The 21,086-nt window shown below is 35.7% G+C and overlaps 1 protein-coding gene across 1 annotated transcript in view; it reads right to left on the reverse strand.

Moving 5' to 3' along the window:
• YTHDC2 (YTH N6-methyladenosine RNA binding protein C2) overlaps positions 1-20,910 on the reverse strand; it is a 42,574-nt gene extending 21,664 nt beyond the window's left edge. The window contains exons 1-22 of the mRNA XM_067316736.1: positions 20,721-20,910; positions 20,196-20,286; positions 17,335-17,531; positions 15,311-15,510; positions 14,548-14,714; positions 12,901-13,003; positions 11,578-11,734; positions 10,321-10,428; positions 9,071-9,219; positions 8,618-8,753; positions 8,112-8,238; positions 6,928-6,993; positions 5,809-5,987; positions 5,515-5,611; positions 5,342-5,429; positions 5,174-5,254; positions 4,169-4,251; positions 2,639-2,744; positions 2,402-2,521; positions 1,804-2,076; positions 1,175-1,301; positions 458-663 (exon numbers count right to left, since the gene is read on the reverse strand). Coding sequence (XP_067172837.1) covers positions 458-663; positions 1,175-1,301; positions 1,804-2,076; positions 2,402-2,521; positions 2,639-2,744; positions 4,169-4,251; positions 5,174-5,254; positions 5,342-5,429; positions 5,515-5,611; positions 5,809-5,987; positions 6,928-6,993; positions 8,112-8,238; positions 8,618-8,753; positions 9,071-9,219; positions 10,321-10,428; positions 11,578-11,734; positions 12,901-13,003; positions 14,548-14,714; positions 15,311-15,510; positions 17,335-17,531; positions 20,196-20,286; positions 20,721-20,910 — 3,051 coding nt within the window. The remainder of the gene's footprint in view (positions 1-457; positions 664-1,174; positions 1,302-1,803; positions 2,077-2,401; positions 2,522-2,638; positions 2,745-4,168; positions 4,252-5,173; positions 5,255-5,341; positions 5,430-5,514; positions 5,612-5,808; positions 5,988-6,927; positions 6,994-8,111; positions 8,239-8,617; positions 8,754-9,070; positions 9,220-10,320; positions 10,429-11,577; positions 11,735-12,900; positions 13,004-14,547; positions 14,715-15,310; positions 15,511-17,334; positions 17,532-20,195; positions 20,287-20,720) is intronic.
• Positions 20,911-21,086: the final 176 nt, after the last annotated feature.

Here is a 21,086-nt window from a genome sequence, read left to right on the forward strand (position 1 = left end):
AAAGCAATTAAGACTTTAGGTTGTTTTACCTTTTATTTGAAATTAAAAGAGTGAGTGTGTGAATAAAATACCTTGAAGACAAGTATTTTGCTTAAATTAAAAAAAAAAAAAAATCTAAAAATCACTGCTTCAGAGCAGAACCCCTTCTTGCTATCAGCAGGATCATTGTATCTTCAAAACAGTTTCATAACTTTTTTTTTTTTTTACCATTTTGTCTTATTCTACACAAGCAGAGGACCAACTGAAGTAAGTTCTGATGAAACAATACTGTAAAAATAAACTGACTCAATTCTTTATTTCAGCAATTGAAGGAAAAAATGTTTTGTAAAAAGCAGTGTTTACGCATGCACATGCTGCTTTTAAAATACTGACAACTATGAAGAGAAATTTTTAAAACTTTCATAAGCTTGTTAGACTCTGCTCTTGTTTGTGGACTATAAATTTGAAAAGATTTTACCTTTTTATACTGAGGTTGGCTAAGAACAGAGGTAGGATGAAACCGTACTTTCTTCTCCTTTGGTCCAGTCAAAATGAGGCTTTCTCTGTCCACATGCACTAGATTTGGATACATCCCAGCCACTAAAGCACCTTTAACTACAGCCCAGTTTTCAGAGTTAGTGTTAACATCTCTGATATCTCCTCCTCCTCTGGCTCTAACAAAACCTGAACAAGGAAGAAGACAAAGATGTATTATAGTGGACTTCATATTTTTTTTTTTTTTCCTTCTCAAAACCCTGTTGAGAAACAAAGTGAAATAAAGTACAAATTTGCTGCATTTTTCACACTGACAACCTTACTACCACCAAGAAAAAAACCATTAGATTGAGATCCTTCTAGATAATGAATTTTACTATCATAAAATAGTTATTTTTACAGCAGAAAGGCATTTCATGCAGAAATAATTTAACAGAACGTAAGAATCCAAGAAAACTAGTCTTGCACCACAAAAGCTAGCGAACTGTGGAACAATGAGGGTGCTTTCAGTTAGATCAGGATCTGACTCTGTTCCCCAGCAACACTTCTTCAGTCTAGAATTTGCACCCTGCCCAGAATGAATGGGTATCAGTCTCCTTCAAATTAAGGAAGGAACTGACACCAGTGAACACTATTCTTGTTAACTTTCATACTAGGCTGGACTCCAAACCTATGCTAAGGTTTTTTATGAGCTACTTGCCTGAAGCTCTGAGCTGACCAAGCAACTGTGTTCTCATTCCTATGATGATTTCCATCGTGGCTTGAGAAAGAAAGTTCTTTTCACAGAAGGCTCTCTCCCAGCCATCGCTTCGTGCCTTCTGCCATGCCTGTAAACAATGTTTTTACATTTGCCTATAAATTTGATCAACTGAAAAACAAAAATGCACTTTTTGTTTAAGTACAGTGAAATTTATGTCAATAAAGTGAAGACAAAACCCATATCTGAAAGGGGAGATACATACTGAGTCAGATTTATTCTGTCACGTAAAAGTTATCTTTATCCGTATCTTTAAATTAACATAAAGCATCTCCAAGTTATTTTATAGCCTATCATGCTGATAACTTAAAATGACATCTTGTTCTAACATTCAGAGTTTAACTAGGCTAGCAAGTAATATGAGAAAAATAAAAATAATCTGAAAAAATGTTTCCTACAGATAAAATTATTAGTGAGTCCAATAAACAGGAAAGCCACTAGGCAAAAACAAAGTTTCTTCACTGAAGAATTAATTATAGTTTATTCATTCTATATCCAACTCTGTAGGTACACCATTTCCTTTGATATGAAATCTATGGTGATTAGTACTCTTTCTGAAGATGAAACAATACCTGGAAAGCCCTGAGAAGCGCCATATGGTCACTAAATGTTCCTGCAGTAAAACGTTTTCTACACAGCATGGCTGCACGCTTTTGAGATGCCTGTGTAGGTAGGACAAAAGGGTCTCGATAGGCAAGAGTGCAAGCAATGGTAAGAATAGGATCCAGGCACTTCAAAACAACAGCACACAACACCATTTTACCAAGGTGTGGCTCTACTGGTAAATCAGCCAGATGATAACCAAGTTCGGTGAGATCTTCCCAAGTATCCATAGCATCTATTGTCTGATTTAAAAAGAGAGGGAAAGGGGGAAAAGTGAGTTTACAACAAAAGCAGAAAGGAAATCAATATGGGACATTAACTAGATTAGTTGCCAAACACTAAGAATGCAAGTCAAACCGTGTGAAATTTGAGATGAGAGTTTTAGGCAGTCTCTCTCCCCTTAACAAGGGGGCACCTGTCCACATTACAAAATTGAAACAAAAACCCAAAGCATCCCGAAGTGACTAAACAACAAAGTTTCTCTACACATAAAACTGAGAAAGACATATTGACACATCACAAATGGAAGCAAATACAATTTCCATATAAATCTACACCACTGCTGACCTTAAGCATTTGCACAGCATTTCTCACAATTAAAGCTGGTGGAGGATCTGGAGCTTTCATGAGAAAGTCAGCAATTGGGCAATTAATTGGAGCCAGCAATTTTGTGTGCAAACAAAGTTCCTGTAAGTTAAAAAACAAAGAATTTGTTAACATTGTGCAAAAATCAGTATTTTGTAGTTAATAATATGGTGTAGTGACACCACATAAAAAAGGTATGGTTTATAACCAAATGTGTACCTGAAGTGGCATTCTCAGAAGTTCTGGAGTCTGAAATTCCAACATATTCTGAAACCGGATCTTGCTGAAGAGACGGAAACAGACTCCAGGCCAACAGCGACCAGCCCTTGAAAATAAAATATTAAACATTGTTGATAACTACAAATAAGTTGTGAGGTTTTTTTGGTTTTATTTTAGGTTAAAAAAAAAAAAAAACATACTGGAACATAGCAGCAGGTCTAACACAAAGATAATTTTGTCATTAAGCAAAAGCCCCACACATGAAGTGAGATTTTTCCAGTAAATGGATTGTTTTTGATAATATGGAAGTTTGTTATTATAACTCTACCCAAACACCAGAAGATTTGGAGAAACAAAAAGAAGTCTTATTTAAACAGGTGTGGGGGTTTTGCTAACATAAGATCAATCCAAATCTCACTGTCCTTTCCTGTAAGGAATATAAGTAATAAACTTCATTTCTTCTGAATCTGGAACAGAATTTGGAACAGAATGAAGTTATTCCAGGAGTAAAAGGCAGACAACTTAAAAAGGGAAGGGACAGAGACAGCAAATGCTCACATGCACACCCAAATTCCTGCAGGTTAGTACTGATATTATATCAGCAAACATGGGTACTTGTCACTACATATCCTCTTAGCCCTCACCCAGGGTTGTTAAGAATATGATAAAGGACTATAAGATCAGAAGCGTGAATAAGGAATGACTGTTCAATATTTCTTCTAATATGGGGATGAAGAGGCATCAAAAAACTAGCAAAAGGCTGTAAAGCACAAAATTATCTTCTATTTTGGGTTCATAATCTTTTTGCTGCCTTCTATTACTAATGCAAGCAAAATATTGGGAAATGAGTAAACCACATCAATTATGAAATATTTTAAATTCTGACTTTTTTCATTACTGTATGGTAATGTATGTTACTTTTAGGGAGGATATTAACTGTTAACTGTTTGATGTCTCTTTCTCAAGATGATAAATCCAGTCCAGAGTTCTGACTGCAGAGTAGTTTTGACTGTAAGCCAAATTTTGTATCTCTCTCTTTAAATATTCAGAGAAATAAAGTCACAAAGACTTAAAAGCAGCAAACTAGTAATATTGTAAATCAAATCAAGCAATACTATATTCACAATAACAGTGAGTAAACAGACAGATAAGTTGTGTAACACCATCTAATCGGATATTGCAGGTGCTACACATGAGGAAGAGGAAAGTGAATATATTCATTTAAAAAAAATTTCAAGAAAACAGATCCAAATGGGGGGAAAAAGACATTTGTACATAAAACAAGGTTTGGAAAATCCTTGAATCACAGTTTTCTAGGACTTGGGAAATTCTGACAAAGTACATGCTGACCCTATCCTCTCATTCTCCCACAAAGAATCAGTATTGGCCATTGCCAGACAGGAAACTGATAGACAGGAAATAGATTAGTGATGTGATCCAGTGTGGCTGCTCTTACTTTGTGGACTTTATTTTAAGCTTGCAAGATGCTAGAGGTTTGCAAAATAAAATTCAGTATGAACCATTTATTACCTGCCTTTTCTCTGGATAGCACTGGCTTTTGAAATCCACACCATTTTTAACATAGTAACACAATTCAATGCATCAAAAGACTTCTATAACAGAAAAGTAAAGAACACAAAAATAAGATTTAATAAGGTATATGAAATAAGAGATACTAATGACTTAGCTCATCAAAACAAGTTCTCTAAAAATAAAAATAGCAGCAGCAGCTTCTGACACAAGGGTATGTTTTAAAGCAGTTCAGTTTCAAGTGAATTTGTGCTCTCTTCTTTGCAATATGTTTGTACTATACAGTTTTCTAAATCAGAAGTTTTCCAGTCACTAAGTAATTTGTAACATGGATTGTGTTTTGCACAATATCGCAAACCAAGCAAAAATATGTTATTATATGCAATAATGTTTTCTTCTTTGCCACACTTGGAAATTATTTCCCAGTTTTCCTAAATTTGGTGCAAAAATACAAAACACAATTGTATTACTATGAGAACTTGAAAAATTTGATGACCATACGTCCTCTGAAATTCAGTTTGATTTTCTAAGTCATACCCTAGGTCTTAAAAATGTCTCATTACTGTATGTTATCTCATGTTTCCTGTACAAATAATTAGGAAAGTGCCATTCAATATTGTTGTCAAAAAACAAGCTTAAAAGCTTAGCTATGGATTAGACCTGGTCTGGATACAGTAACAGGACAGAGAGAACTCCCAGCTTTCTCTGACTTAGAAAGATGGGAGGTCTAAACAGATGAACATTTCTTGAAATCGAACAGAAGATTGCATTTAAAAAAAAAATCAGCCTGCAGCAGCTTTTCCAGGGTTTTAAGAGCTGGCTGTTTACAGTATTTGTCATAAAACAAACGGATGTCAAAACTGCTCATGAAGTTTTGTTCTTGATATGTATTTCCAACATGTACTAGCACTAAGCCTACTAATAAAAAAAACCCTTCAAAGTTTATGTTTTCATATTAGTATTTTAAAATAATATTAATCAAAAGGAAGTTTAAGCCAACCATACCTCTTTCATCTTCCCTGAATCAATAACAAATACAACATCATTGACTGTGATGCTGGTTTCCGCAATATTAGTAGAAAGAATCTGTAATTAAAAAAAAATTGTAGTAACTGTAGAGGCAAAAGACTGTATAAATCAATATAATATTGGAAAAAGTCATATGATACTTGCTATTTTGCGAATGCCGGAAGGTGGACTTTTAAGCACCTTCTTCTGATCTGAAGTCTGCATATTTGAATGAAGCATGAAAACTTGGTATCTAATGCAAGACAGAAAGCACTTTTTAATCATCTTCACAAAAAACAATAAAAACTCAAGTCAACAATATAAACTAGAGTTTTTACCTGTGAACATTATCAGCAAATCTTTTGTCATCAAAAAGAATACGGTCTCGCAGGCTAACAATCTCATCATATCCTGGAAGAAATATTAAAATCGCTCCTAAGGGGGGGGGGGGGGAAAATTTGTATACAGAGTTAAATAACAAACTCACTTCAAGCACACAAAAATATACTTAAGAACCATGTATATCAGCACCCAAAAGGTTTTACCATTTTGGTATTACTGAACAGAAAGCACAATTTATCAGAAAAAGCTGAATCTACAGCAATTTATTAGAAGTGTGTATATATACTTACCAGCATCACAACTATGACAGATGTTGTAAAGTAAGTGCATAATCAGATCCAGATCCACTTTTTCATCATCAAAACTGTGATGATAAGCTTTCAACAATTCTCTGTCCTCTGCACTAAGGTCACTGCCACTTGTTTGGACCAAGGAACTTTCATCCAGATTTCCAAATTCCAGTGAAGCACTAAAATATGTAAATACACAGGCCAAATTTAGATCAAGACTAACATGACTACTATACCCAATTTTAATAAATATTTAAAACGTAGTAGCACAGCATCTCCACAATACTATTACTGCTCAGTGACTTAAGTGCTAACCCAGCAAAGCATGCAACTTGAATGTTTAGCATTAACTTTAATCATCTTATCCTTCATTAAAACACAACAGTAAGCAACCCCGAAAGAACTGAAAATATAAATGCCATTTGTTTTATTGCTTAAAAGGGAAAATCCTAAAAAGAAACATGTATTTTCTAACTACTTTCCTGCCATGGAAGTATAAGCAGGTACTATACTGACAGAAACTACACTAAGAGAAAGTATAACAAAATAGGGTTCTACAGAGCTGTAACTATTACCTGTAAGTTAATCAAAAAACAATTCTTGAATGTTTTAATGGATGTATCGCTTATCTGTAATGTTTCTTTCAGTATAGATACATCATGTATTGACAATACACACACCTAAAAAACCCACCCCACTACAGAAGACAGATTTGCTCCATTTTAATTACAGAGCCTTAATTTGGGAACATGGTAGCACTTTAACTATAGAACAGCTATCATCACCATACAGATAGGCTAAGTTAATATAACCACATCTTGTCTAGATGTGGATATTCCTGTCAGGGAAGAAGATCAACGTAAATGACATAAAAGAAGTCCTAACCATTAGAACTATATATATCCTAGGACCTATGCCATCATAATCACTACGATACTGAATATAAAACATACTGTTGAGTAATAATAGTATATTTTCAAAATGTTCCTATGCCCAAATAAATCTAGCTATTTAGATCAGATTTCAGAACCCACAAAACTACAAACTGTTCTGATTAAAAGAAGGCAAAACACAAACTGACATTCTCCATGTTATTCCCGCAGAGTAATTACAGCTTACCTGTAGGATTCCAAAAGGTCAATAACCTCTGTCTGTCCAAAGTGCTTAGCCCAATCCAAAGCCATCCTGAAAGAGTTACACAGTGATCTTTATTATTTCTCTCTTCAAAAGATGCATATGAATACGTTCTGTCAGTAGAAAACTGACAGAGTGCACTTTTTCTTATCAATTTCTGCATTATGGTTTAATCAGTACAGTTACTGCTGGACCTGAAACATCCTGCTTGCACATGCATAAATGAGTGTAATAAATAGCTACATGATTTTTAGGCAGCTACAATTCTCTACCAAGTAAGAATACCCATTCTATGCAGAAATACCTGCATGCATTTCTCCCCCTTCTCCCCCCACGCCCCCTGCAGGGGGAAAGGGCGGGGGGAGAAGGAATTTGCCAATTCCTTTGAAAAACCACACACCAATGAGCAAAAGTAAGCCGTGCCTTTTGCAGCACCCTTTCACTAGCACCCAGAAGTCATCCTGAAAAGTCACACCCCAGATGTTTTCTACAGTAACATGTGTTTCGGTTTGTTTGATGCCTTATGGACATTACCCCTTCAAAAGGCAGATCATTCTCTTCCCCTCTCTACTTGTATTCCTTTCCAAGTTTTTTTAAATAGTATTACCAAATATCACAGTCCTGGAATCCTAATTCTTATCTTTCCATATTACAATAATTTACAGTAATTCCACATTTATCTTTCTAAAGAAATAATTAATGGTCAGAAAAATCTGATACACAGATATTTTTACACGACATAACATATTTATAGCTATACTACTGCAAAGGTCCTTGCAATTGTAGTATATTATTTTTTCAGTTCTGTAGAGGTTACTTTCTTATACTACAAGTGGCCAAGCAATTTGGTTCTAATTCAGTGAACGCAGAAAGATTTCCATTTCTTTCCCAGTGTGTTAAATCGGATTCATTGAAAACAGAAGTGTATATCTGTATATTCAAGACTGTTCAACTAAGAATTTAATTAAGATTACAGAAAAGAATGATGAAACAAAAGTTAGAAACTGTTTAGCCTGTCAAAATGTATTACTGCTTACAGTACTCTGATAAATTGGTAAATTAATTCATTCAGAAAGTGTAATAGAAATCTTTCATTTTATATGAAAAAAAAAATTTTTAGTTTAGTTGTTTGGTTTTATTTATTTACTTATTTTATTTATTTTTTTTACCAGCCATTGGATGATTTGCAGTGGATATTTGCTCCCATACTGATCAGTTGCTCTACTTGACTCAAAAAGCCTCTCCCTGAAGCAATCATTAGTGCGGTCGCACTGGTTTCACTGTGCCTATAATCAACTGATAAGTACAAAGAAAAAAGCAAAACACAATGCAAATGTTATCATTTCATCTAAATGTAATACAAATATGACTTACAAAAGCCAGCCCAAACAGAATTTATTTCCTTACGCCATCCCACAGTCAGTTTATAAGATTTAACACTATTTTAGAAACATACTATAACACATCTGCCAATACTTCAGAACAAGTCCAGTAATGAGTAACTACACAATTCACTAATCCAAATCATCCTATTCAGTTTTTCCCATTAGCATTAGAAATAAGAAGTAACAAAAAATTTGAAACTGGAGATAATGACTTGAATTTCTGGGGCTTCTTTGACTAGTTTTTTTTCCTTTATAGAATTAAAAAAAAAAAAAAAAAGAGGAAAACATACCACTGACATTTTCAGTTAAAATGAGATGAAACACCTGAGCAAAGGCATCAACATCTTTATGCAACCAGATGTCAGAAAGACAAGAATCCATTTCTTTTACTAGCCACGGTTCAAGGCAATTTACATCTTTTTCAGTCTAAAGAGAAAAAACAGCATTGAAAAACGAATCTCTCTAAGTTCTTTTGTCCCTTTTCTCATCATATGCAGGTACCTAAAACAATAACTGTTGTTTAAATCAACCAACTGCTTTGTACAACTGACATCACCATCTAATAAACCATACCTTAGCTATATCCTGGAACAGTTAAACTAACAAAAAAAAAGAAACTAATATTTTAAAACATGTTAATACCCTCCTAGAAACTCAGCAGGAGTAATGTCTCTATAAACTAGTTTTTAATGTCTACTAATATAACGTAAATCTAAATTTTTCCAACAAAAGGAAATGCTTACCAGTTGATTGAATACTGTGTCACCACCATCATCTAATAGATCATACTCTTCAGCCACACTTGGCACAGGTCTTTGCCTCTGAGATTCTGGTTTGCTATTATTTTCTTGAGCAGAATACCACTCAGTAAGAGTGTTTTGCTGCTTTTCTTCTAGAATGCATATTTCCAAAAAAAGTTTTAAAGTGATTTTAGTCATCTGTTGCTTTCTGTTACAAAAAGTAGTTAGACTAAGCCAAAAGGTTTTACCTATTAAATCTTTTATTTAATCTAGAACACTGGTACCAGTCTAATATAAAGTTTCAGTGATTAAGGGCTCCCAAACTCCACCACTGCAAACCTCTGCTTTAAGAGCAAGGTAAAAATACCATTTTGGCATTAAAACCTCCTCCGCCTCCAGTATTCCAACTCAGTACATTTAAAAGTTTCCTAAGTAAATAGTTTCTGCAAAATTCTGAGTCCAGATCTTTTTCCAGAGGTGAAAACAAAAGGAATGAAATAGCTCCTGCATGTAACAACTGTTTTTTGTGTACAAGCAGATGAAAGAGTACAAGACATAGCAGTGCTTTAGCTGAACTTTTCCATCCACAATAATCAAAGCTGAGCAGCATGATAACCATACAGTTAGGACTGTATGTTATATACACTGGGATCATTTTGCAATAGCTCTTAATTTAAGAAGTATGCTTCTTATGTTGTAAATTAGGAATTCTTTTTCTCAAATAATATATCTACTTAATCAACCTAAAGACAACTGTACTAAGTTTAAGTAGATTAATGTTTCTACTAAACACATTCATGTCTGAGAAACACAGTGAAAAAATGTTACCACTAGGAACCACTTCTGTGTAATATGTTAAAAAAAAAAATCCTGCCTCTATAACAGCTGCAGTTTAAATTGCACCCAAAAGCCATCATATAATAGTTTCTGTTTCTACATCTTTCATGTGGACAAAACACAAAATTATATTTCATTCTGTTCCATAATAATTAGGAAAAATAAAACAATATTTATCAAAAGGAGACAAAAAATGTGCAGCTATCAAAAGAAAGTGAAAATATTTCATTTTTACCTAATCTACTTCAATAAGGTAAACATCAAGAGCTTAAAGATACTTGCTTTCATCTAATCTCGTCTCAGATAGTATCTTGTCTTTGGAATTTTACATACAGAATCACTATATTTAATTGTTCAATGAATCAATGAGCCTCATTCCCTACACACCTCCACTCCCCTCCAAAAAGTATACCAACCTCGCTGTTTCTCCTTTTTGTACTTTACCATCTCTTTATTTGTATATCCAGTGCTTCGTAAAATGTCCTCCAGAAACATCTCTTTAACTTCAAAAGGTCTTCCTTGTACTGAAAATATAAATGATTCATACTACATTAGATATTCCCTAGGTCCATTGATAATCTTAATTTAAAAAAACCCCACAATTTTGTAGACACGAGAAATCAATTAAAAGTTAAAACAATCTAGTTTAAGGAATAACTATTACTTTCCTTGAAAAATCTTGTAAGAGTATCTTTAGCAGGCATTTCTCTTCTTAACATTACTGGACTGCAAAGCAAATTAACATTTAAAAAGGCAAACACCAGGTGGGTACACTGACTTTCACTAACCTCTACTGAAGTACTATGGGAAGAGATGCACATGATTGACAGTTATTCATTGCTATTTTATTTAAAATAGCCATTTTTGTTTAAGGTTAAAGAAAAGAATTCACTGTCAGGTACCACTGTACAACTGACACTTAGGCTACAGATATAACAGTAATACAGCTTTTGTGCAAGATGCCACAAAAAAGCTGAGGCTTTTATATTAAAATACTTTCAAGAGAAGTGTACGAGGAGATGCTTGCTTTACTGAATACTTCCTAACAAAGGAGACATTCCAAGTGGTCTGCATCTCCTAACAATCTACCCTGATTTCTTTTTCAATATTGCTTGTTTCTAGACCACCTTTATGGACATTAAAGATTCTTCTGCACAGGAAAATTTAATCTCCAGATTTTAATTTCTGCTCCCTTAGTAGACTTCTGCCATAGCCCAGTTGAAATCACCCAGGACCTTTCTCTCCTTCAGACAGCCCCAGAAGGACCAGCTTTGGTTCAGGTAATTTAGGAAGCTGTAAAGTGGGAACTAGAATCTACTGGAATGAATTAATGACAATCAGACTCTTGTAGATCCTAGGATCTGTAACACACCGGAGATCAGGGCCTCCAGAACTTTTTCCTGCTCCTTGATCTGAACACCCACATGGGGGGAGGATTGGGGATCCCCACATTTACAGTACCTCCTGTGACAAAAACACTTCACTCTGGGTTTTTTTGTTTGTTTTTTAAACTATTTGCAAGTATTTCAAAGAGCAACATTGTTCTAACTCTGATTAACTTCATTCAATGTATTTACCATGTTCCCTTACTCAGAATGATTTGCTATGGTTTAGTAAGATTTATAAATCCTAGGCAGGTATAGTCAGACTTAAGAGCTGACATACATACTTACTGTGTATTATTGGACAACTTCCAAAATACCTAATAAAGAGATTTGCATCTAGAGCAGCACTAGAAAGAATTAGTTTTAAACCAGTCTGTTTCTGCAACACATCTCTCAGTTTTATTAACAAGAAATCACTGAATCTATCCCTCTCATGTACTTCATCCTGTTAAAAAAAAAAAAAAAGACAGAGAGAGAGAGACAGAAGCATCACAGATCCAGGATTACAACCTATTTTACTAAAATAAGTATTTTGTTGGTACATTACAGATATATTAAGTAGTAGATATCACTGACTTTAAATAAGGATTTTTTTTTTAAATACCCAGAAGTCAAACTGTTTCAAAAAGTATCATAAAGATATCAGAGCAGACTGTGCTGTTAATGCACAAGCCACATATAGCTTGATTTCAGAGGCTGAAGTGAGCTTCTGGAATTTTTCTAATACTTACATTTGAATGCATCTCATCTCCAAGACACTGACACAAACTGCAATCCTATGAAACTTACTTTAATAAACTCTCACTTCACACAAGCTATCCCACAATTAGAAAAAAAGTCAGATTGCTTAGATCCATTAGGTCATGTACAAGCTTAGCTCTCAATCATATGCCTTAATTGATGTGATCATCTTTGTTGCTGCATTCTTCTATTTCATTTTACATTATGAACTTAGAGTAGAGACCCAAATACAAGATTTTTAGACTGAAAGTATGAGAATGTTTCATGCATCCTTGCCTGTTTCATTTTGGTACTTAAGCGACTAAAATTATGCTGTCTTCAGCAGTGGAGATCTTAATTTGGCAAAGTGATAAATACTCTGGTTCCACTGACTTCTCAGACTCCACAGTGGGAGTATTCACACAATTGTAAACCAACACACTTAAGTAATTTTCTGAAAATCAGACCGCTCATTATCTTGAAGACATTTGTGCAAACCTGGACTTCAAAAATAAGTACAAGATACAAGAAATTCTGACACATTCACTTTGAATCGTATCTACAAGATCCTCCCTAACACACTTCTGCTTGCTGACAGAGGATGTTACAAACAATTTAGGGTTCTATTCTCCCCAACTGCACCATGACACCCAAAATCAATTATCAGCATGAACCTAAGGGAAATCAATAAAATTATTATTTTACCAAAAAAAAGAAGTGTACATGCTATAAGAGACACCAGGTAAGGACAAAAAAGCACCACTTGAATTCAGTTTCAGCCCAAACAAGAACATCTTAAACGCTCTGCAAATTAATAAGACCCCCTAGAATCTCCTCTTACAATTATCAGTATGGACCTGCTCCCCCTCACATGAAATATAAGATCCTTACCACAATAACATGTGTCACTGTTGATAGAGTGCTGTCTCCTGCCATTAGTGTGCGAAGTAGTACGCCATTAGTGCAAAATGTTAACAATGTCTTCGGAGAGACCCTATTAAACAGTTCATAAAGATATTTCAGTTTCTTGCACCATTTAACTGTGTAATGTTATCTTTGCTCTATTTATTAAAAATTAAAGGACTGAATAGCTGCTCACCAGAAGGGGGATTAGATTATAGTTCTTTTACCAAAAAATTCAGGCTCACTATGTGTTTTTAAAAAATGCCTATTCCCAGAAAGTTCCTAAAGAATCTTAGGGCTTATGCTCCAAAACTTAAGATAATGAATTCATTGACAAAGTCATATTCAAATTGAAATAAATAAACAAAAAAGAAAGTCTGGAGAGCCTGTGTTGTTTAATTTACTGGAAAAATCAGTGTGGACTGCTTTGCAAAAGCAGGCTCCTATTCTTCAACATATATTTCGACTGCAATATTTGCATTTGCCTATAATTGACTGGATGACATAAAAATCAGTTGATACATCATTTTTTTCTTCAAGAATTTCAATATCTGTAAAAGCTATTTCCATCTCTCCCATTTACTCTTCCAAATACTATCAAGAATCCTATTAATTCCTCTTAAGTAATATTTTCCACACTGCTTCTAGTAGCTCATCCACTTTGATCTGACTTTTACTGGGTTTTTCTTCAGCTATCATAATACTTCCACACATCATCCACCTCATTTGCAATTCATCTTTAGTACCTCTTTAAATCCCTTCATAGGCTTGTGAGCTTTTGTATGCATATTCAGATTCTTCCATAACTTGGCTTTACTGTTGCATTGTGTTTGTCTTCTTTAGCTACCTATTATCTTCATTCACACAAGCAACATAACCAGCCATACCCTTTGTTATCTTCTCACTCATCTCCACACTGCTGCCAATCGCTGGAAACCCCACCAACTACACAGCTCAATGAATCTAGAAATTCCACTCAGTTTCAGACTTTCATCCACTCCCATTTGCTTTAGGAAAATATTCCTAAAATGACCTAGAAATCTCTTTTTATATCACTTCATGCTTTAAAAATCAAAGATAAAGGTGAAAAATAAACCAAACCTAAACCAAACTAGATAGGTAGGTTATGCTCAACTTCATCGTTCACTTTCAGAGTTTTGTTTTTTTCCTGTTAGATCTCCTATTAACTCTCACTATATAGCTTTTGTTAGAGCATCCTGGTCCTCCTACCTATCTCCAAAAGTTGTAAAATTAGAACCTATGCATTTTAAAAGGAAAAAAAAAGGGGGAGGAGGGAGAAATAACAAAAAAAGAGGAAAAAGTAGGCTTGATCTGCAAGTAGTACAAGAATACCCCTTCCCACCCCTGCCAAAGCAAATTGAGTGAATGCTCCTGCAATTCACTTATGTAAGACAACCTACTACATGGAACTGCAAGTCTACAATAGTAAAACTGTTTTTCACCCTTAAATATTTCATTACCTGAAATAACATATACTATACTTTACAAAGGATGAACTCTTTACTCCTTTGAGTCTTTACTAGGCTATATCCCCAATATACTGTACTTTAAAATGCACACAAGATGGAAGATATCTACACAAGATCAGTTAACTTTAAGAAATACTGTTACTACCTGCTTTCTAATCGGATCTGATAACCAATTGTCTGGCCAATCTTTTCTCTTCTTTCTGCTGCCACTCTTTCAGCAACAGCAATAGCTGCCAAGCGTCTTGGCTGAGTGCAAAATATGCGACAGGGAATTCCATTTTTGTAACAGTCATCAAGAAGAAACTGAGGAATCTATAAAAAAAGTGTTTGAATTTATTTTTTAGTGTGATAAAGTTATAGCTTTCTACCATCATGAAGAAGTTTAATTGCATCTCAATATTACACAGGTTGCAAAAGAATTCACAATAGGATTACTGTGTCAAACACTTGAAGGGGCAGAAAGACAGCAAAAATACATTTCTAATGTCAAGTTTAAGCTCCCTCACAAACAGAAGTTGAAACTTTTCCCTCCCCTTTCAGAGAAATCTTTAAAAAAATACATTGAGAAGAAAACCAGAAGGAAAAGAGCTAAACAAAACGATAGCTATACTCCTTAAATACTCCTTAAATACTCCTTAAATACTCCTTAAATACTCCTTAAATTAAAATACTTTAAGTTATTTTAATGGAAAACTTATCAGAAAACTGTGCAGAACCATTTACTCTTTTAATAAGTATCTGCTGGCTTAGTAATTCAAAAGCAAGAAAGTGAGTTTTATTAAAAACCAAGACTTTCTACTACAGAAAAAAAAGCTAGAAAACTAGCATAAAAAAATCCTCTATTACAGAAATTAGATTAGTTTTGTATAAATACTGTTATTTTTTTTTATTTCATTAAAATAACATACTTGAGTAGTTTTTCCTGATCCTGTCTCTCCTACAATCAAAACAACTTTATTTTCCTTAATTATTTTGACAATTTCTTCCTGTTTTTCAAAGACTGGTAACGATTGCCTGAAGGAATCAAACTCCGATTCCCCTCTTTTCACTGGAACCTGAGGGATACCGTTGTTAAGCCGTCCACTAGTCTTGCTCATTTCTCTGTTTTCTGAGAAGAGAAGTTAACAATTCATGTGAACAAACAGATACAAAAGTCACTAAAATATTACTGAATAATCCTAAAGAAAAATGAACATTCCTGACTTTATATGCATCCCTGCAGAGTGACACACCCATTACACATTTAAAGAACACATTCATAGTAAGGTATCCTGTTACTATGCTTAAAATGAATATTTTTCAAAGGAGTTATTACTTTTATAGCTATTTTGAGAAAAAAAAAATTCTCAAAACATTGCTCAGGAAGTCTAAAAACATTTATTACACATCAAAAGCAAAAAGAGAGCTAGAAACTAAACCCGAGAAAAGCAGACTGGCATATTTTCTTGGCCTTCATATCACTTTTACACATTCACACTTACACAGTTTGCACAGAAATAGTCACTCCATAGTTAAATAAACGATTTTTAATTTATTCCAAACTGACAAATATGTCTCCTCAGAAAAAATAACTTTACTGTAATTCATACTCCTCCTTTCACATTATCTCTTATCTTCATTATCTCCTTTTAGTCTATCTTATATAGTCTGATGCTCTGGTCCAAATGATTTATCTTAAATAACACAAATTAATTATGCAGAATCTATTACCCCTAGACCCACAATGTACACCATCATGTATTAGAAAGTAATACATAAGTATTCAAAGAACCTGTAAATCTTCAGAACTAGAGACTACTTCAAATTCGGTGTTAGTAAATACTATCCTAAAATTGCTTAATAATTATTTTTTAGAAAAATGAAAAGCTTGCTGTAAATTCAATTATGTCTATGTAATGTGATTAACAGCTTAATATATTAAATTACAAGAAGCATTGTCTTGCCAAGAATGATGCAGATTAACACATTAAAAGGACCAAAAACCATAGAAGTAATATCCAGGAGTAGTAAAGAGATTAATTTTACATTCTTTATTAGTTTACACCTTCCCTTTCTAAGGAGCTGCTGTTAAGTACTTTTACTATTGTTTCCCTCCGTTTATTAAACAATCTGTTAACCTATTAAAATATCACCTAATGAAAATTAATAAAAGAAGCACTTAAAAGCATGAACCATCAAAAATCTGAAATACCCAATGAAACAACGCATATTGATGGAAGTATTTTTGTGCACTACACCTAGCTTTGTGCACAGGAACAGAATGCAACACTTACACACATAACTGTTAAAGCAATAGCCTTGTTAAAATCATTCTGTGTTAAAAAACGAACAAAAAACAACAACAAAAAAACACTGATATATCAAAAGTATGTCTTCCAGTGAATTCTTTCATGTTCTGGAGATGCAGTCTAGGTAAGTTTTTAGTTCAGAATCAAGTCCATTGTTAGAAGATGACAATACAAAAATAATTTTTTTGTTTTATCAAGAACATGAATAACTGTGAGCAGTAGCACAAACTCTGCCTGGTTTCCTAATAAAGGTGTTCTCACACAGCAGTCCTGAGAACCCTTCTCTCTTCACTTCCACCTCAGAACTTGTAGGAATTCATATCTTTGAAGAAATATACTTTTCCAGCCAAATTTTGTTGGAATTGGCCAAAAGATTCAGAAGCAACTTGGCAGAAAAGGAGACATCAGAATGTGGGTGACATGATCACTTAAATTATACTTCCTCAGGAAAACATGTTTACAAGACCTTTAACTAAAAATTAAAGGCCAAGAGAATTAACTGTTTGGTTTGGGGCACTTTTCCATTTGGGATGGGAGGAGAAACAGAAAGAAAAGTTTTTTGTTTTGTGGTTTGGGGTTTTTTTGTTCTGTTTTTTAAACAGTGTTGATTTGCAAGTTCATATCAGAACACACACTGAACATACCAGCTTCAACAGCAAATGCATTTCCTCGCTCAGTCTTTGGTAGAAGTTCTGTCCGTTCTTTATTTGTGACAGGAAACCTCTGAATTAAGCTCCGCACAGCATGTTTCGTATTGGGAGTCAAACAGCAAGACATTACTGCATGTGCCAGTTCTGATCCATCTTTCTTCCTTACAGTCAGATATCGATTTGCTCCCTTCCTGAGAGGAAAAGAAACTGTATGTTACAAATAAGTAACCTATTTACCTCTATGTAATGATATGTGACAAAAACTCTTTCTTGACTACTTTAATATTATTTTCAAATAAAAAGTCATATCTAGAAACTTCTAAGTACAATGCACTAAAACATCTACCACCAAAACCACACGCTATTAACATGAAGTAGTGCAGCGCAAACACTGGTGACTTCTGATGTCTAAATCCAGTATAGCTTTACAGTTAGGCCTCCATGTTTGGTTGTAACATTGTTTGGTTATACTTTCTTTTAAAGGACTATCATTGCATTTGTTTCCCAAAAGATAGTAGATAGCTCCATCACTCACTGTATCAATCAATAGTGACAGGTATTATACACAATGATTTCTAGACAAATTTAAGAGAGGTTGTTAAAAATCAACAAATAGAAGTAACAGAAAAATGACCTGCATTTGAGTAATATTTAAAGCCTTAAGCAAATCCAGTAAAACAAACAAAAGGCACCTACATTCCTATGATGTTCATTAGCAAAGTAAGTTTCACAATTTAGAATTAGAGCCAACACATTTAATCATAAAACTTCAGTGCAAACAGTTATTGCTTATTTGTTCTAAAACTGAACTCTGATATTGAAATGCAAAGAACTGTTGTAAATATGTCTGAAATCTAACCGTTTTGTGCCTGGGCTACAATAACCTGTCAACACACTTCGAACATGACTTATTAGGATAACAGCTAAGGTCATACCAAGAGCAAAATACCCTGCCTCTGACAGGGGTTAAAAGATGCACTGGTGGTAAAGTGGTGCACACAGCTGCTTTCTAAACTATTGGCTTGTGCTCAGCTCCTTGCCAATACAAGATTTAATTTCAGAATAACAAAAATACTGAAGTTGAAACAGTGATCAAAAGAGCACATCTAGGGAAAAGTTGTCCAAATAGAAAAGAAACATACAGCAATACTTCCCCTGAGTATGCTCCTAGCCTTCAGTAGCTTGCATCTCAGCAGCTTCTTGTACACAACTATATGTACACTAACTCAATGTTGAAAGAAAAACATACTAGAAACCTTATTGTAAACTCTTCATAGCTATAAGTAATTAATATACGCTTGGTCAACTCAAAGGAAAAAACTACGGACACAAAATACTGTCCTACAGTTCCTAAGAGTTTCTGTTATTTATTCACTCTATGCAACAAGTACAGGTATGGTAATGAATGTTAACATTAAAACTATACTCTGTCAAGAAACACAATGATGAAAATCAATCATGATCAAGCTTTTAAAGACTGAGCATTTCAAATGTTATTTCAAGAAAATTATTGAAGAAATTTGATGAGACTAAATCCAAGTAGAACAGAAACAAATTTCCTTTTTAAATCACGTGCAATGTATTATTATAGCCCAAAAAGATAAACTTTATATTTTCCTAGATGAACATTCCCTTTTTCCGAGTTGATTAAATTTTAGTTCAACTGTTTTCCAAGATTCCTGTCACCCTGAACACTCTGGATAATGGAAAAAACCTGCAAACAACATACCACAGAATCTACTAGGAAGCTGCTTACAGACACTTAAGTAACTCCATAAACAATCAATAAGGATTCAAACAGGTTTTTATCAGCTACAGTTCAGCACAGGCACTGCACAACCCAAGCATGTTTCTGCTGACCACATGGGTGTTTCTGACATGGCTTTCCAACACTCCTTGTTCCCAAAACATGATACAAAAGTTCAGCTAAACTTACTGGCTCAGGGATTCACAGCGAAATCAGCTGTAACACTCCTGAGATTGGAGCCAACGTAGAAGCAACATAGCTTCACTTGAACAGCACTGTGCTTGAATAAGCTCTTCTGAAACCAAGATATGCATCCAGCATGAACCCTACTGAATTGTGCTTACCCACTGAAAGTTGGCAGGTAATTATCGATCAGAGAATTAGTATTTTACACTACCTCTGCAAGAATCATGAAATTTCACCAAAATTGAAGAACAGCAAATGCTGCTACAGCTATACAACAGTTCACAGAAAACAAACAAACAAGAGAGTTTGACATGGCACTCCAGCTGTCTGGGTCTTTTTCTAACTTTTCCTTTCTTGTTGCTCTGCCACCTTACCTCCCAAGGGAAATGCATTCTCAGCTTTTATCTAAGCTCATCAGGTAAATAAACATGGATTTTCTCTTCAGCAAATCAGAGTGGGACAAGAGAAAGAAACATCATAATATCTGCATATGAACCCTTCTTGCCTGCACTTCTCAACAGACGCACTGTTTTGGAGGTGCTATTCTACATGCCATTTTACTCTGTCAAGTTCTCAGATGCTATGTAAAAACCTTGGGCATACAGTACTGCAGTTAAAGCAGAACTGAACTTGGTGAGGAGCCTTTTCTTAAATGAACGCATGAAAACCCCAAGAGAGTAAAAGGGCAAGCCATCCCAAACTAAGCATGCCACAAGTTTCTTTAGCTAGACCTAAAACAAAGCTAGAAAGCGCCTTATTTTGTCTTTCCTTTTAGCCTTTTCTCCCTAGTAAATCCCTTGTAAAAATGCAGGATACACGAGAAATACAGGTAATTTTACAGCTAATAATGAAATTCCATACATTTACAGCTAGTAATGAAATTTCATACATTTACTCTAAACTAAATCAGATTCCAACTTACCCTTTACTTTTAGAAATCAGACCAAGAGACTGACTGAGACGGTGAATAAAAGCTCTTTCAGTACTAGTCAAAGAAGAAGGAAACTCCATTTCTAGAAACGTGATAAAAAGAACAATATGACAACACAGTGTGTAATATTAACACCATCACCTAGATGTTATGAGCTTTTCAGTCCCCAAACCTAATATGCTTATATTTCCCTGAAAAGGGAGACAAATCCCATACGTGCAAAAATTCTCCGGTTAGCCGCAGAAGCAATGGCAGCGGTATGTCCTCACACCCGCAAAGCGGGAAGGTCTATGCAGGCACGGCGTTATTCTGACAAAAAGGAGCTGAAAAAAGGCTTCCATTCGGGGCTTAAACGCCTGTCATCTCCACCCCCCGGCCCTCGCCCTCCGCACCCGGAGGCAGGTACCGCGCGCGCGGGGCCGCCGCACCTGCGGGGCGGCGCGGAGCGGGGCGGCGCCCCCCCCAACGGCCCGCCCTGCCCCCCCCAACGGCCGGGCCGCCGCGGCCGCCGCGCACCTTTCTGCTCGCCGTAGCGGAACCGCTCCAGGGCGATGTTCACCGCGATCTTCACCTCCTCGTCGATGCGGATATCCTTCAGCCCCCTGGCGCGGCCGCGGCCCGCGGCGGAGGCGGCCGCGGCGGGGGTGGCGGAGCCACCACCCCCCGCGCCGGGCTGCCGCGGGGAGACGCTGCTGGGCCGCGACATGGCTGGGCGGCCCGAGGGGACGCGGCAGGCCGCGCTGGGGCGGCGCTCGCGCCCACCTGTGCGCACCGGGGCGGCGGGTGCCGGCGGTGCGGGGCCCACCAGGAAGCGACGGGGGAGGGGGGAGGTGCCGCCTGAGGGAGGGGGCGGGACCGGGCAGTGTCGTGACGCACGCGCGT

This window comes from Apteryx mantelli, chromosome Z (genome assembly GCF_036417845.1).
Source record: "Apteryx mantelli isolate bAptMan1 chromosome Z, bAptMan1.hap1, whole genome shotgun sequence".
NCBI lineage: Eukaryota > Metazoa > Chordata > Aves > Apterygiformes > Apterygidae > Apteryx > Apteryx mantelli.